The sequence below is a fragment of the Falco naumanni genome, chromosome 1 (assembly GCF_017639655.2).
Source record: "Falco naumanni isolate bFalNau1 chromosome 1, bFalNau1.pat, whole genome shotgun sequence".
Taxonomy (NCBI): domain Eukaryota; kingdom Metazoa; phylum Chordata; class Aves; order Falconiformes; family Falconidae; genus Falco; species Falco naumanni.
In genome coordinates, this window is record NC_054054.1 from 19,448,194 (window position 1) to 19,465,856 (window position 17,663).

General features: G+C 39.3%; 1 protein-coding gene across 6 annotated transcripts in view; it reads right to left on the reverse strand.

The window, feature by feature from the left end:
* Nucleotides 1–720: 720 nt before the first annotated feature.
* Nucleotides 721–17,663, reverse strand: part of FAM149A (family with sequence similarity 149 member A) — a 32,893-nt gene continuing 15,950 nt past the window's right edge. For 3 of the 6 annotated variants that reach the window (XM_040583892.1, XM_040583914.1, XM_040583874.1), the window contains exons 2-14: nucleotides 15,247–15,357; nucleotides 14,131–14,263; nucleotides 12,487–12,629; nucleotides 10,148–10,273; nucleotides 9,829–10,005; nucleotides 7,817–8,007; nucleotides 6,379–6,533; nucleotides 5,166–5,269; nucleotides 4,727–4,951; nucleotides 4,297–4,417; nucleotides 3,330–3,467; nucleotides 2,890–2,968; nucleotides 721–2,045 (exon numbers count right to left, since the gene is read on the reverse strand). In XM_040583892.1, coding sequence (XP_040439826.1) covers nucleotides 1,972–2,045; nucleotides 2,890–2,968; nucleotides 3,330–3,467; nucleotides 4,297–4,417; nucleotides 4,727–4,951; nucleotides 5,166–5,269; nucleotides 6,379–6,533; nucleotides 7,817–8,007; nucleotides 9,829–10,005; nucleotides 10,148–10,273; nucleotides 12,487–12,629; nucleotides 14,131–14,263; nucleotides 15,247–15,357 — 1,777 coding nt within the window. In that variant the 3' untranslated portion in view covers nucleotides 721–1,971. Of the gene's footprint in view, nucleotides 2,046–2,889; nucleotides 2,969–3,329; nucleotides 3,468–4,296; nucleotides 4,418–4,726; nucleotides 4,952–5,165; nucleotides 5,270–6,378; nucleotides 6,534–7,816; nucleotides 8,008–9,828; nucleotides 10,006–10,147; nucleotides 10,274–12,486; nucleotides 12,630–12,758; nucleotides 13,740–14,130; nucleotides 14,264–15,246; nucleotides 15,358–15,666; nucleotides 17,466–17,663 lie in introns of those variants that run through there. The other 3 variants (XM_040583899.1, XM_040583884.1, XM_040583907.1) reach the window with 3 other exon arrangements.

Consider the following 17,663-nt stretch of genomic DNA (forward strand, 5'->3'; position numbering starts at 1 on the left):
CAACCTGGTATTCTATGACTATGATTATTAGGATGTAAGTGATGACCCGTGATTCTGACAGGTTTCTAAAAACTGACCAAAAGGGAAAAAAGTGTTAAAAAACTTCTGACAGCCAGCAAACATCCCTATTCTCTCTCTTCTGCCACCTGAGAGTGTTCCATTGCTGTTATAGTAATTAGCAGATTTTTCCTTTCCTTTTAAGCTGCAGAAGCAGATGCTGGCTGTTCTGCTCCTCTCTCCATTCAGAAATTCAGTGACTGAGCTTCACGACATCACAGAGGTCAGCAGTCTTCTCTCTTTCACAAAGTGTCAGAAGATGGAACTGTGTGGTTCCCACTTCTGCCATTATAGAACCAAAGTGTCACATATTCATCTTTTCATCTGGTCCACAACATAAGATCAGTGTTGCAATGTAGTGCCACAGGATGGTAAGGGACACATTTTGCCATTGTTTCGCTGCATTCTTGTCAATGTCTATACAGTACAGGAGGGAGCACTCAGGAGAGCAAAAGTATATTTTAGAAACACTGCTGAAAAAGACTTAAATGTCAGTTTCGAACCTTCTGTCATCTCTGACCTGAGATTTCTGAAGAAACTGCCTCAAACTGACCTGCAACGCCAAAGCAAAAGCATTCTGCTTTCTCAGATACTATACCACAGTATCACCATTGAATAAATTTAATGTAGCCAAAGAAGAAAAATAATAAGCCAGGAAACTAATTTTAAAATGTTTTCATTTACTCAAAAGAACGCAGTGCTTGATGTCCATTTACAAAACCCAGAAATCTGATTAACAGTACAGATATATACATTACGACAAATGCTTTGCCTTAGATTACCAATCCTTGAACATTCATAAAAGGAAGTGAGGAGAAGTGGCATTAGTTACCAAGTAGAAGAAACTGATTCTATACTTAACTGCATCATTTGGGCAAATAATTAAGTTTCTGTCCTCTTCCCTTTCCCCTTCAACAGCTCTTCAGTCACATCAACTTACACTGCTGAGGGCAGGAGGAACCCCTGGCTGTGAATGCACACAGTACTAACAGCACAGACCTGATCGGGGCTGTAATCTCTGAGCAGAAAGCAACCCCAGTCTCCTCTTTGATCTTCCCATTTGGGTCTATACAAAGAGGTATGAAATAATACTTCCATCAGTTAAGTACACATTTTAAAGTTAAAACTTTGAAGGCTCGGATATTTCAAAATGTGATTAACTTCCACAATAACAGGCAATATTTTATAAGACATCTCAAGAAGTGGGAACAGTCTTACCACCTTGTCAGCCTGCAGGTTCAATTGCTCTGCATCTATAAATACGTTTGGCCTAGCAGGGAAAACTTTATTTACAGGAGGTAAAGTTTACCCCAGCAGTTCCCATAGCTATTGACAATTAGAAAGCATAAGTAGAAGCAATTAATTAATTTCATCTCAAAAGAATCAAAGGAAGAAGAAAAAGCAGGGACAGAATATTTACAAGAGAACAAGTGCAATACGCGGAGTGAAAAATGGAGAAATGTTAAAACATCAGTTAACAAGGAGATACCAGACTCCTGTTTAAAAGTATAAATTCTGTGTATGACTGATGTTTGGATAGACTAGAACATCTTTAACACTGAGGAAACAGGACTTCATGGCCTAAATGTAACCAACTTGCCTCAGTATGGAGAATAACAATTTCCTAAGGAAAGATGGAAAAGGAGGAATGCCTGAGAAGAAAGTGCAGCAGCATCTTGAAGCTGCAAACAGAGCAGATGCCTCAACCACTTATTTCATTTTACTCTAACTTTTAATCTAACCTCTGGTCAGACAACTTTAAAAGAAGGCAATGCAGGCATCCTGAGGGTTGCAAGGCACAGCAGAAGCCAGCACACGGCACATATTCTTTGTGACACAAGATACTAGCTGGCAAATTTAGTGCTTCAGTCTTCATTCACTGCAGGGTTTTCTTCTGTTTCTTCCTCAACTGAGTTAAGATGCAATCTGAAATCTCTTCCTCGAGGTTAGAGGATTTCTCTGAAATGATCTGTAGTAATGCTGTGAGCCTAGAAAAGATCAAACATTGTTTGTTAGTTGTGGTAGAATCTGAAAGACACTCCAACCTTATGTACGAGTTACTTCCATCAGCCTTCTCGGATCAGCGTGTGCCTACCCGCCCTTATTCTTTCATCACCTTTTATATAATTGTGCCAATCATATAATTACGCCAATCACATAATTACTTAAACTCAAGGAGCTTCCAAACAAATAAAGATAATGTACAAGCACTCAAACACCTCAGGAACTAGCTAGTCAACTGTATTGTAACAATGAAACTCAATAAGCCATGTAGGACTGCTCTCTTTTCTGGCATTATAAATAGAAGACATAGTTGCAAATCAATACTGGATTTTTTTATTTATTTAAGAGAGCTTTATACTTATGTTCAAAATGCACATTTTCAATTTTATTTTTCCCCACATAAAAAGTTTACTATTTCTTCTTTAATTTGTATGTGGGCTAAAGTCAAATTTGTGTCATCAAACAGTTGATGAAAGTATTTCTGTTATTACCCTAGTAGCAGCAAAACATCTAGCCTGTCCACCACATACTCTTGCTATAAATGCAAACATGCTGAAATCTTAACAACAACAACAAATTTAGATGAGGGGCAATTCTTTTCCTTCTAAGCCATAATAATGAAAAGAAGCTTTGCAGGATTCCTAACAGTCAGAGTTAGGGCTATCTCAGATCAAGTGAGAAGAAACTTCGAAACCAAACTCAGAAGATCCTGCCAAGCACACCCGTTGTTCTTTTATGCAGAGACAGCTCTCCCTGAGCACTTGTTGGCTGTATGATGGTTAGTAGGTTGTTGGTCTCTTGCTTTCCAGTGATTCTTACTTTACCTACCTATTAAAAATCCTTGACCTGTCCCTTTGTGGTTCACAAAATCCATGGGAGTCAGTGATCTCTTCTGAAGTGTGTCTGTCTGTAAAAAACACATAGTATCAGGCAGTATGGCATGCTTATCTATTGAAATTGTTTGAATACAGTTTTTATCTAGTCCAGTACAGCAAGTCCTACCAAGCTGCAAAGCTCCAAGCAGTACTAAAACTGCACACTTCTAGCATATAGACACCCTCAAAGGAATTGTTTAATGCACTAAGACCTAAAAAAAAAAAAAAAAAAAAAAAAAAAAAGTCTTCCTCATACACTAGTTCTGCTTTTCAAGGTCCCACACCCCTCAAAGCCTTTTAACGTGCTCCCCTCTGCAGGCAGCAGGAACCCCTGCACATCAGAAATCAGGAAAGACCCAGTAAGTTAGACCTGCAGACCAAGTCTCTACTTACATTGTAACATACCCTGAACGTGTGAGTTGTGTTGGGCCTTGAAAACTGATCAATAACAGTTCTTCCTGTGAACCGCCATTCCTCGGTACTGCCAGGCACAGCACTTGACAGTCTGCTACAAGCATATCGTCCTCGATGCTGAGAGAATTTGTAAGTGCATTAAGAGAATACAGCAATTGAATCAATTAAAATAATAACTTTTCTGTTGCCATATTAAAAAAAAAAACACAAGAGAAGAAGAAGAAAGTGTTTTCACTAACCAAATGCACCGATTTAAGGTAATGTAAGGATACTCATGTTTTTCAAACAGATTTGATACCATTCCCTAATATTAGTCTATAATCCCCAAAAGCTTATATTATTATTATTAACAATAACGATAATAAAAATAACAATAATATGCTTTACATGTTTCTCAATTCAAAATATTATTCAGAAACAAAATATCATCAACATGCCAATTTATTTTCATTCTAGTGATTTACTACTTCCCCACCATTCAAAAATAGGTCAGTATCGGTAAGTTTGGTTGGGGTTTTTTTTTTGTTGGGTTTTTTTTTTTTTCAGTCAGTATCCTTTTCTACTTCCATCAGCATAATTTTCTACTTCTTATAACCTAACATTAGTGAATGAAACATTGGAAAAAGCTATTTAAATCCAGATGCACATAAGTGCAAGGTTACTGTCTGGGTGGTTGGTTTTCTGTTTGTTTTTATTTTTAAACCCTATTTTTCTGTTGTCAGAGAAAAGCCTTTCCACCATGATCTGTTTGTGACCTGAGGTTTTAACCTGCCTTCTACTGCATTCTAATGGCAGCCCAATGTAACACACATTAGCGTGTTTAGACCAGATATTAAATATGAACCAACACAAACTGTAAAATCGCTCATTTCAACCACTGATACAGAGCAATTTATTTCCAAATAGCTTGAAGTTCTTCACCAGTACAAAAATGAACACAACTCACAGAACTCTGCTGCAATTGAGGTACTGAAAGATACTGTTCGACAGCTTCTGAGTTTATTGGTGGTAACTTGTTCCGGGTTGTAGGTGCACGAGCAGAAGACAAACGATCCGACCTGCCACTCCTACCAAATTTTAAGGAAATTTTAGGAAAATTCTTATTAAAGACTTCTTTACTGCTTAATAATTTCATATGACTTCAGCGCATTTCTTTATAGAGTTCAACCACAGAAAGTAACAGCACCTAAAATAGCAATGAAAAAATAAAACAAATGCCTCTCCTCAAAAAACACGGTTCTGCTTCCTTTTTCTCTCTGAATTCTAGAATCAGTAATAAATCTCGGGTTAGTTTTCAAGTATTTTGCAAAAATCCTTCACTGGTGAAATTTCAGTAAAGTTCTAAGGAAAGCAAAGAATAAAACGAAAAAACTCACAATTTAGTCCCCCTAAGGACTTGATCACTGTACGTATTGGGAGCTTTTGAGGAGAGTTGGTCAGAAGTGAGAGAAGGTAACTTATGGCTTGGCAGCTTCCTGGAAGGTGTCAGCAGTACCCGAGATGATGAAAGAACACTGTTACCAGCAATCTTCTCCAACCTAGTGCACACTGAATTTGGAGCATTGGAGCCAATGCTATGTTGTTTGTCTTCTTGCTCATTCCTAGGGAAAAATGAAGAACGAGATAGGGAATTCGGGTGGGGGAGTGGGGAAGGATTCCTTAACAAAGTACCATTGCAAAACCTACAGATCATTATCACATCAGCGATACACACAAAGGAGATGACTGCATTCTTATCGCCGTTTTATAATTACAAAGCATCTTTTACATAATATGAATTATGCCACATTTTGAAAAGTGAGTATCGACACTTACTGTGTTTTTTCTACCGTGGCAACATGCCTCTGTTGGAGTGGCTTTGCTTGAATTGTCATCACACCATTCAAATCGCTACAAAAGTTGCTGGAAAAACGGTGAACCTAGTAAAAGCAACAAATATGTATTAACTTTGACTTTTTTTGAAGGAAGACCTCAAAAAGCGCATACTTAGGAGAGGTGTAACGGTTTCTTAGAAAAGTTTCTGTTACGATGTTCAGTAGAATTCTCAGTAGTAGCCACAGCAAATACATTGTTTTGTTTATTTTAAACAGATTCTAATAAACAGAACTCGGGCAATTTAGTTTGTGAATTGCGACTCAATTTGCAATGTTAAGTTTCAGTTGATGCCGGAGTTCGATCCTCTGAAGCTTATCTAAGTATTTTATTACAATTTCTGGCTGCTGCTACCCCTCCAGAACCAAGCGCACCAACAGGGAGCGCTGAGACTGTTGTAGTCTCTCTTCCAGGTTTCTCATCTCACTAGCTAACAAGCATGGGAAAAGAGCAGGCACGCAAGAATGAAGTCACTGGAACTGAACAGAGAGAGACGGGGTGGGGCAAACAAACCGAAGCAGTGGCTGGAAAAGAAAAAGAAAACCAAATGTGCAAAACAGGAGCCACAGGGAGGAGGCAGCAAGTGGGACACAAAAGGGCATTCTGTCTGTACAAACATGAGCATCCACAAAGCCAGGTAAGGGTCCAGCGCACTGGTGGATGTACTGCAGCATCCCCTTTTACAGGAGGCGAACAAAATGACAAGGAATGAGAGCACGAAGCACACAGGGCTGCGAGGAAAGCACTTGCAACTTCACAACCCTGCAACCCAGCAAAGAGCCTGTTTTGGTTTCTTAAATTTTACCAAGAGGAAACGACTGAACCACAATAAAAGCAAAGTTACTTTATAAGGACAGAAAGTAGTCCAACAAGCGGGTTTTTTTGTAAACCAACTTCAGCAATATCTTAGTGGTAAATGGTACTTTTAAGAACCACCAAAGAACAAGCAATAGTAGACAAGAAAGGCACATTTAATGAGCCTTCATTTTAAATGAGATGACTTACTTTAAGTACACCTAATTGGTTAAAAAAAAAAAAAAACACACACACACAAAGGAAAAAAAGAAAGAAAGAAGAGACTTTCCTAGCTTCACCCAGGAACCTGTCCAAGGTCAGCAGAAAAAAAGAACACTGTTCGATGGAAAGCTCTTTTTACCTGTGAGGAAACAAAATGAGACCCAAAAGATGCACTTCGTGCTTCTGAGCCTCTCGAAAGAGGAATGCTCCTAGCATCTGCTGTAACACGAACAGCTGGCAAATGTGGAAGTTTCACTGTAACAGCTTTCAGGTTTTGTACCTGTTTGTCACACTCTGCACAACAGCAAAAGAAAAGTAGAAGGAATAAGAGGTATTCTATATGTCTACCAGCTATCATTCACTGGGATTCAAACAAAATTACACTTCACAATAAATGGAGACTTTCATATAAAGTTTTCATGATATTTAAAAATCTACCACAAATGATGCTTTTCTGAAAGCATTTGCGCTTTTCCATTTGTTTAGGCTTTCTCTGACAAACAAGTTGGTCTATACATGTAGAGTTGGAAGGGGGATGTTTGTTTTAAAAAATACTGCTAAGACTCTTGGAATTTTATTTTAAGGATTCCTGAAGATAAATTTTTTAAAGCAGAATATATAGAGAGATGGACATAGCTATAAAGTCTACTGACCCTATCCTTGTCTGACAGCAGCTACATACAGTTTCATTTTGGGTATATACTGCCTTCTGACTTCCACTATAAGCCCAAATTCTTTCACATTCTTAGTTGAAATACATTGGTTTGCTGTTTGTCATAAGTTTACGCCCTTCATAAAGATGAGTACATCTATCATAATACTGCTAAGCTATCCTCCCTAAGCTATAATATTGAGCTATACAAACCACCTGTGGCGTGAAAAGCACTTTCATATTTCAGTAACACCTGAAATGTTAAGTTCTGATGTTGCAAGTATTCTGAGCAATTTTGCCATTTCTTACTTTGTGGTAGATTTTCATTTGAGGTAATTTCCAAAACCCATCCCCAGATATTCTTCTGTTACTGTTTTTTTTAAAATACATTGAAAGAAGAACTGAAACTTCCCTCAGCCTCCAAAGACAACGCATGCACACTAAATAGAATTTCACTTCTAATTGCTTTTCCTCGGTACAGACTGTTAGAATACAAAACCATCAAATAAAATTACATGCACCACCATTTCTTCATCCTATATTAAACTCCAACTCCTGCACTGTCAAGAAGACTGTCTATCTCACTTTAAACACCTACCAGCGATTAAGATTTTTTTATTTTCTTTTTAAAAACACGCTCTCCTGCAATTAAGCTCTTTCAGTCAGTATTCTTCCTTTTTTTACACCCCTGATAAAAAACTCCCTGAAAATCAGTAGGAATGTTTTTATTTTAGGTTGATGTATGTGTGTGGGTGCATGTTCATGCTAAGGCATTATCTGTCTTTTGTAGTGCTGTACTACCAACATGGCTATCTTAAAATACCCATGTTTCCCAAGCTTTATTTAAGGGGCAGGGGGCAACAAAAAACAACACACTTTTCTGAGTTAGATTTGATAAATACCATATCTGAAAAATACCAAATACCTGTGATACTAGTTTCCCAATTTTTTTTAATCAGTTCCTCCAATATTCCAATTACACTGCTCCAGACATGATCAAATACTTCAGAAGCCACGGCATCTTTGATACAGGCATTGGGAGAAACAGGAGGAATGCCACGCTTACTCCTCTTCTCAGCAAGACGCATTTCCTTTTGTTCCCAGCTCGCATCATCACTAACAAAGGAAGCAAATTCAAATGAGTTCCCACCAGTTTTGACTTTTATTTTCACTCCTTCTAATACACAAAATGAATAGAAACATACATATGAAAGAAAAGCCAGTCAGATGTAGATCACAAAAAAAAAAAAAATTAAACACACAGAGTACCTAGGGGAACAGAACCTACCAAATACATATAATAATTTATTCTTTTTTTGCTTGAAGGTGAAAAATTAAACAATCCAGTGTAGGGCATTACAACAGGAAGATCTGCAGCTCTAGAAGGAACAGCTTTGTACATGGCACTTAATCACCTGAGACTAAATCCTATACTTTTCACCATAGCCATTTAGTCATTTGAGACTAAATACTGTATTTTTTACCATAAGTGAACTACTGTTGCATTTGGCAGGAGGACTACCACATAAAACATTTCGTTTTTATCATGTCCCATACACCTGCACACATCTGAAACACTCCACCACTGACCAAAGACAACTTCAAATGATTTCTGCAGCCTGACAAGAACGGCAGAGTCCACAACCTTACACTCAACACCTTCCTTTCCACTGCTGTGTGGACAGTTTGTTTATTTTTTCACTTTTTGTCCCCTCCCTCCCTCCCTAGGGAAGCACAGTGTAGCAACATTTCCTAACTTGGTTTTCTAAAACACCCCTGAAGAAGAGTTTAACCTTTTTCTTTTTTTAATGCTGTCATATTTCTTTCTAAGGAAACAGTTTATTTTTTATGTATTACAAGGATGATCTCAAATTCATACTGGTTTCTCCCTTTCTCTTCTCCATCACTTCTTCCTCAAACTGGACTGCAAACTTCTTAACCGTCACTGAGATTTGGCTGAATGGTCCAGCTCACAAAATGACCACGCTGTTTTTGCATCAGGCTTTGTAACACCTAATGTTTTAGTTACAGAGAACAAGGTATTTCAGAATTGAAGGAAACTAAAAACAACATTTTCAAGGAGGCACAAAGGAGAGAAATGCACCTTCAGTCGTGTCTCCCAAATTGTTTACTTAGCAAAATGAAGAGAGAAGAATCCTAAGAGGATTCTTAAACGCAAACCCTTTCCAAAAAGGCAGCCACCCAAGCCCTCTCTTCCAAACACAGAAGTAGAAGGGTCTCAATTTGGCTCCTCAGTTTTTCAGAACAACCGTATTTTCTTCCTCCAAGTGAGCCAAGCTCTAGCACAAGAAGCTATGCTTTGTGCCCCACTAGCCCTACCAAAGTTTCCCCCTCGTAGAGGCCTTTTAGAAAACAGCGCGTTATGGTCTTCCATCTACCCAGTAGCTGGAACATTCCACTGGCTCACTGGAAACCTAGGCTGCACTGTCAAGAAAACAGCCGCATGACTCCTGTCACTCACAAGAGTGCTCTAAATAATCAAAATGCAACCTGTACATCTCCTCACAAAGTTGTTTTACACTGCACAGAGAGAATTCAAGACTCATTAGTGCTGACAATGAAAGCACACACAGTGTAATGACACCAAACAACCTGGTGGTCAAGGCACTCACTTGGGGAGAAGGGATTCCTTCATTCTACTCACTGTCTCAAAATTCAAACACACATTTCACTGAATCCCCATGCACAAAATACCTCAGAACAACTAGTGGATAAGACACATTCCTCTGACATGGGAGATGCGAGTTTTGAACCACTAGAAAGACGACATACCTAATCTTCCACATGCCCTGTGCTACTGAACACGGGCAGAAGGAACGGTATTTTACAGAAGAGAAACACAGTTTATGAACCCTGACTGGGTTCACTGATAATTTTTCATTATATTCTTCAAAAATACACATATCTGTTATTTACAGCTCCTTGTTGTCAAAGGCAAGATATTCTTCTATTTCTCCATCCACATCATAGATTTCTTCTTCCAGGAATGAATACATGGATGAGTCAGAGGCAGAAATCCTAGTAGAACTTGTGTCTGGTAATTTATGTATTGGAGATACTGTAGGGATCAGTTTAGAGCCTGAAATGCAGAGCCTGAAAAAATATCAACAAAATCCCAATTAAAGAAAGAAGAAAGTGCTTGTTTAATTATACTGAAATGTTTCAGCAATACAGAAGTAATATTTGTACATGTTTCTAGGGAGGGAAGACCAAAAAGCTTAAAAAATTAACATACTCTTTTATATTACTAGTACATTCATGGAGGCCAGGTAAACACGTAGCATCCACAAAGTTATCACTTCTGCTCTGAAAATGCTGAAAGCCTTCATCCTTTGGCAATAGGAGCTGCTTTCCAAGAACCCTGAATAAAAAGAAGAGACCAAGCAGCATCTTAGATGGAAACCCATTCCATATGCAAATATCAAGAACAAAAATAGCTGCAAACAGCAGGCTGTACAAAAGCACACCTTACATTTGGTTTGAAAAACCTATTCATGCAGGGGCCAGCGCCTTGTACAAAATGTTAACATTGCCTAGTATTTAACTCATTATAGTTAAGCTGATTTACAAAGGATGAGATTCTAGCTTATAATTATTAAGAGCAAATAGTCAAACTTGTTAAAGTTGTTCTAAAGGCAGATAAACACACTTCCGTTCTTATCAAAACTCCATATGGATGCAGAAGAGAAATAACATCTGCTATGACTTCATTTATCCAACTCCAGTATCCAGCAATGTGAGCAGAAGTCCAAATCCAAAATGTTTACACTGATAGTTAAGGCTAGAATTATATGTTCAGCAAATGCAAACTCCAACATGCCTCATGTGCAGAGGCAGAAAGAAAAGGTAAAAGCAACTCTATTTAATGTACACAAAATTAGCCTATAACATTTTCTGAACACGGTATAGGTAAATAATAATCACTGCTTACTGAATTGTTTTTAATAGCATTCACAAAGGATCTCAAAAGAATTTACCAATCGCATCTGCAGTGCAAGAAGCTATGTTCAACTCACTTGAACACATTTTCTTATGGCTACCTTTTACAGAACAGCACTTTGTGCCACACGAAGGCTCTAATCAATAGCCTTTTTTATTTTTCACTTTCTAAGACATGAAAAAAAGCTTTCTCTTTAAATAGATAGGATCTTTTATCGATGGCAGTTCACAAGTACATTTACTCCCACACACTGAGATAAGTATTCATATATCGACATAGCTGTTTTACATATTTAAAAAACAAAAAAAGCCAACCAGCAAGCAATTTGAAGCACAACTCTCAGAAATAAATCTGGCATCCCAGAAGCTATTCTTCTGCGTAACTAGTCAACACAAACTGTGTTTTAAGATTTAAACTTAATAATGAGTGTAATTTTTTTTCTTCTTTCTAAACCACAGGATGTACCACATCTCTTAGTACCAAATGACACAGAGCTCCCAGACTTCTTCAGTTCGCTTTGAACCTCTTGGACTTGGTTGGTATTGCCAGCATTAGACTTGAATCAGAAAATTTTAAGTACAGGAAATCACTTAAAAAACCCCATCCACCTAGTGAAAATACTCTAAAAATATATTGAAATTACTTAATATTTTGAATTAATTACACAGCACAAAAACTGTCTCCATTTTATGTATATTCTATTAATTTTTACAGTATCTAAACAAGGCAAAGCATGGCTTAACGCTACTGAAAACTGCCTCAGATTTATTTAACAGTTCTCTTTTTCCTGACGAAGTGTCACAAGCTTTATTAGTTGATTTTTATACTTACTAGTAACAAGCCTCTGCAAATTATCTAAAAGCGCTGAAAGCATACCACAGTTACTGTAGCATTCTTTGTAATGGTGTTAACAAATTACTGAATAGAAGATAAGCACATGCAGGTTTGTGCTTAGAATAGCTTAAAGCCGCCACAACTCACACAGAATGACATGCCATCATTTACGAAGGCAGAACAGTGCAAACACAGTGCAACACTGACTTCTGTCCCCTGTGTAATAAGCAGCAGTCACCAGGCTGCCTAGATATTTTGCACATCTATGCAAAACAACTGTCATTAATCATGTATACATCCTTGAATCCATTTAACTAGTTATTGCCAGGTTAATAACACATATTGTTTTACCTTGATTTCCATAGCTTAGGAAGAGATTATAGCTTTGCAGCATATGTGAAGTATGTGTCTGCCTTCATTTTTCGTTTCTTTTTAGAAGAATCAATAATAGAATTAACACTGGAATTTCACAATGTTTTCACTTACAGTAAAAACAAGTGTATTCTTTATTTAGAAAAAGTCATTACGAAAATGGTGCATTATTATTTTCTTGTTACATCCTGCTAAAGTATCTTTGCCTGCAATCATTGCATTAAGAATAAACAAAGAGCATTAGCTGCTAGTGCACCACCACCCATACTTACTGTGCGACTACGGCACAGCTCAGTCCCAGAGATCCAGATCTGAATGCAAAAGTGTTACTGGTGCCATACACCAAGAGCAATTCATACGAGGGTACCCCAAAATTTACATTAGAGTGATGACTGGTTAAAACTAGTACCAGCAAGAAATTTCCTTACCTTAGATGAGGAAATTGGTCGACCCAGTCTGCACATTCTGCCTGCAGACTCTGAGTCTGGGAGGTCACTTTTCCTTCAAACAGCATCTCATCGATCTCCCAAAGTAACTGATGCACTCTCTGTGTGTTGGCTTTATCAAATTCCTACAAATTATAAATTTTATAGTTGTTGGCAAGTATGCATGTATACCAAACAACGCACAATATTTAAAGAACAGGACAACTTGGACTGATTTAGTTGATCATCATAGAATGGATCTTCAGATTACCTACTTTGGACACACAATTTATATACCACAGTGAAAAAAAAAAAAAAATTCCACATAGCTAGCCTGGGCAAGGAGATTTAGCAAAAAGGAACTAGAAGCCTATCTTTCTGTGAAGTTAATGGATAACAGAGAGCTGCCTAGGATTAGCCAACAGGAAACACTCGTATCAAGGTGCCTGGACTCATAGCTTGCTCCCTGCTCCAATGCAAAGCAAAGCGTGCACACTGCATCTCTGGGACCATGGCACCACTTGCTCTTTTGAGTGGTGCTCTTCCTTTCTTAGTAAAAAGCTAAGAGGCAAAGAGAGGGCACCTTCTTTGAGGTGCATGACATAGCCTGGTGGTTAGGAAACAGCTATCGGTGTGAGAAATGGCCTTCCACACCACTGAAGCTACAACTTGGTGCAACCAAAACCAGGTGAGTGTAGGGGCATATGAAAACAGCCGAGAAGCGTCTGACTTTATCCAACAATGTGGACACAAGCACTTGGCTGAACACTCCTCAGCTGAGGCACCATTCATAATGCTATTTGCCACTTATCTCAGACACTCTGAAGTGCTAATACTCAGGGCCCACACCCGAGTGTTCTGTTCACTTCCAGCTGAGTGCCCCGACCACTTCAGGCAATAGAAGGGATCACACTGAAAAGGAATGGGAAAATAACTCTCACCCAGGTTACTGTATGATACAGGGCCAGGCTTCTCCTGGAGGGCTGGCTGCAGCAGATGGGGCCAGTACTCCAAAGGTTAGGACACTATGCAAAAGGTATGGCAGTACTACCACTACCAGCCACAGATGCCTTTTTAAAATTAAAGTGGCAGCAATTGCAATGCTTTTGGATTTGTTCAACACTGCCAGCCTGCACTTGGTATGCCTTTGAGGTCTGCCCACCGTAACACCCTCTCACTGCATCATCTATGAAACAGAACTCAGCTTAGGTAGGAGCTAAATATTTACTGAGACTAGCACATTTACAGGCATGTTCATGAATCTAGTTTATGATTCAAAGCACTAAGAATAATTCAATTTAGACATTGCTTTCATTATGCAGTATTTGAAAATGCGTATTTTATCACTTTCTTGGACTCAGAAACCTAGGCCTATCTTCTTGGGTAAAACATGTTTGTTCTACTCCAAATTCCATCATTTCATATTTTTATTCCATTTTTCTTTGTTACACATCAGCTACACTGATATCAACTTGCAAACAAAACCCTTTTTAAAAGATTAAATTAATACACTTAATCACTAGGCTATTATGGATGAAAGTGGTTAAATTCTCCTACAGGAGAGGTGCTGCATATCCATTTTCTGTAAAAATTAATCTTTTCTACAATGTTTATAGAAAGTATATTGTAAGAGTTTCTGTGACATACATCATCCCTCCAGGAGTAAACTGAACTTCTTTCACTAGACAAACCGGTAGCATAGCTGTTTATTCCAGACCAAGAATTATTCAACTCCGTGGGTGTTGTACAACCACTAGATGAAAGCGATGAAAGCGTTTCACTGTAAAAAGATGACAAATTAAAATGAAGAACAGCGATTTTCTTTATAAGCATTTTAAAAATAATGCAGCTGATCACATAAGTGGACAATGATATGTATTCCTAACGATGTGAAGAGTTCCAAGTATATGTTTTTAAGTACTGCGCAATAAATACATGCTCCTATTTGTACCATTTACTGCCTTAAAGGCAATTCCTTCTACAATAATATGCCTTGGTATGTATATGTGCACCACTGCAACTGTAAAGGCACTCTAAAATATGCATATGTATGTGTATATGTATTCAAACATATATACGCACACACACAACTACATTTCCACCTCTAACAATTATTTAGGTTTCTCCAGTTCAGCTAACAGGCACGTCAAAAGCTACACATTAAAGATTTACACGAGCCTTCTTTAACACCATTAGAAGCTACCACAAGAAAAATTTCGCAAAACTGAGCATAACGTCTCTACAAATGTTTCAATTAGCATTGAGTTATATATCTATCCATACAGTGTCTCTTAACGCTATTAGACCTGGTGCACTTTAACTCTTGAGCCCCAGGATTCCAGCTCTCGGGAAGCTCTAGCTGGTCCCTGCCAGCTGCCACTCACCCTGGGCTGCAGTGAAAGCAAGGGCAGTCAGATGTGCAGGCCAGGCAAATCCTAACCAGTGCCAACTGGAATTAAAACTTCTTGAAAGTTAACTGACCCGCAACACTGGTGAACACGACTTGCGTTTAACCATGAAGTCTGACTTCCCTTCCAGGCTTAATCTGTGCACTTTACTATGCTCTAAAAACACACAAATCCGTAACACAAACCACAAGTTCAAATATTCAAAAAAATGGGCTAGGTCAATTTATATCCTGCAACACTTGTCATCTGTATGAATGACTAGAAGCACGACTAGGGAAAATGAATACCAATCTTAAAATACCTACTTAAGTCAAAAGTCCATTAATGAAGTACTATTTCAGAACCAAATGCATACCCAGTATAATTGTCGATGGCTTCCTGCACATTTCTTGCAAAAACTGCTGGAAGAGATTCTCCACTTTTTCCAGAAAGGCACTGATTTGTGGAACCTCTGGATAGTCCCTTCCTATAAACACAGAAACATGCTACTCCGTAATATTAAATATAACAACTCTGTTTAGTTTTTCAATTCTACTCATCAACACAATCATTTGCTTCAAACAAACCACCTTGTTTTAAAACAGTTTTTATTTACCCAAGTATTTTTCAGAAAAAAGTGTACATTTAAGACTTACTTTACTCCACAGGCATCCTCCTTCAGTTTTGCACTTTACAATTTGCACAAAGCACACACAAATGCAGCAGCACCTCACTACTGCAGGAACAGAGCAAAGGCACAAACCAGTAATTGTCCATACAGCAGTTATTCACTTACGTGCTTCTGTTCAATCATTACTATAGAGTCCATTTTCTCAGGTGTCTCTCTGCATAAAAAGAAGTTACAGATACGGTGCCAAGCCAACAGTGCTCTTTACTTGAACTGTGAACTCTCAACTTGGCTGTTTTAAGTGAACCAAGATATTACTACATCAAGACACATGGGCATATTCTCAGTACGTTTACAGGCCACAAAGAATCAGTTCCTCCAGTACCAAAGACTCCTTAACACTGTCTTAAAAACTAAGCCACGAACTTTCAACTATTATGCCTTTCCAGCCTAAGAAATGCTAGAACTTGTCTTTTTTTGTTTCTCCAAACAAATACCTGAACACATGCTCAAATGCTCAAGCTTTAAAACCATCTCTTACAAACCACACAGATGAAAATTATAGTAAGGCACAGAAATGCCTGCAGATTTATTACTAGCCTTAAAAGAATACCTTCTGAGGAAGGAAAAGACTTATTTTTTAAAAAGAACAGAAACTGTGTTTAACCATATATTTCTATAATCCCACTAAGTTCTCTCATTAATATGTTAAACCCACCTCTTCAGAATACATACAGAAGTGTCAGAGTGTTCCCCAGAAACACTTTCACAGCAACAAATTACTTCATCTATGGAAGTTCCTATTTTCATCCCATAAACCCCTCGGGTCATAACTGTGAACAGCAGCACGATTGCATCAAGGTACATTTGTGAATGAGTAACTGTAAGGATACAGCTCACAAATCAAGAATTTTCGTGATTTCTTTAGCCAAAAACTGTATACTGGTGCTGCAACAGTTAGGATTGCTCTGTTGTCTTCCTATCCTTTCTGATATTCATATTGCCTTTCCACAGGTTACAAAGATATGTATGTCAAAATCTAGCTCCCCACTCAAATGGGCCACATCGCACATCCTACTCCTATGGCTTGACTAATAGCCACCAAAAACCTACCACAACTTTAAACTTCTCACCAGGGAAGACCCTGAATTGCCAATTCTTGGGAGGCTGGTACAACAGTAGTGGAAAGCATTTCTATGTGCTTGCTCAAAACTTCCTCCCTCTTCCCTAGGTACCTGCCTCTGGCCACTGTCAGCACCGAGAGACCCTGTGGAAAGTGGTACAGCCCAGTCCCATGAACACTTCACTCTGTCGTAACACCAAGATCTGTCTTCCAAGCAGCAGCAGTGAGCTCACAGACCATCTTCTACATGAAAAGCTGGTTCCTTCTGTTCACATACACCCCTCCCTGGCATTTCATTTGCCACATTATGGCCCAGGCAGCCTTCTAAGGTCTTTCTCAATTTTTTTTTTTTTCATAGCTGATCCTTGTCCTTAGTATTTCTCCACAACTTAACATCACCACCAAGCCTTCTCACTTCACTGCTCACCCCTTTACCCGGTCAACTAGCCTGATGTGCCCAGGCCAGACCCCTACGAAACCCACGCACCGCTGCCTCTGCTCCCTGCTGCAGCTGCCTGTCCGCGGTGGAGCACCTTCCTCTCGCAGTCCACCTGCTTCAGTTACTCCACAGACTTCTAGCAACCCAAGCTAATTACACTGATTGGCCCTCCTGTATCTGTAAGGCTTTCTGGCCTCTCAAAGAACCCCGGGTGGGGTTGGGTTTTTTTGTGGCTTTGAAGGAAACCTGACCCTACAAACATGAAAAGAAGCAAAACGCCACCAATAAAGTGTCAGGGGCTGCTTCTGCGAAACAAGGCCCGTGGGCTGTACGCAGTGGCACGATACAGGGTGCGAGCCAGAGCAGGGCGCTCCTGCCGCACCACCCAGCTGCATGCGGTGGTACCCCGCTCCGGCTCCCGCACCGCCCGCCGCGCCCCGCTCCGGCCCCTGCCACGAGGAGACGGGCCAGGCAAGGGCTGCGGGAAAACACGAGGGAAAGGGACACCCCGCACCTCCCCGGGCATCACCCGCCGCGCCCCGGGCGACGCCGGGAGGTGGCCCCGGCCGCGCCCCCGCAACCGCGGGGCTGCCCGGCACGGCA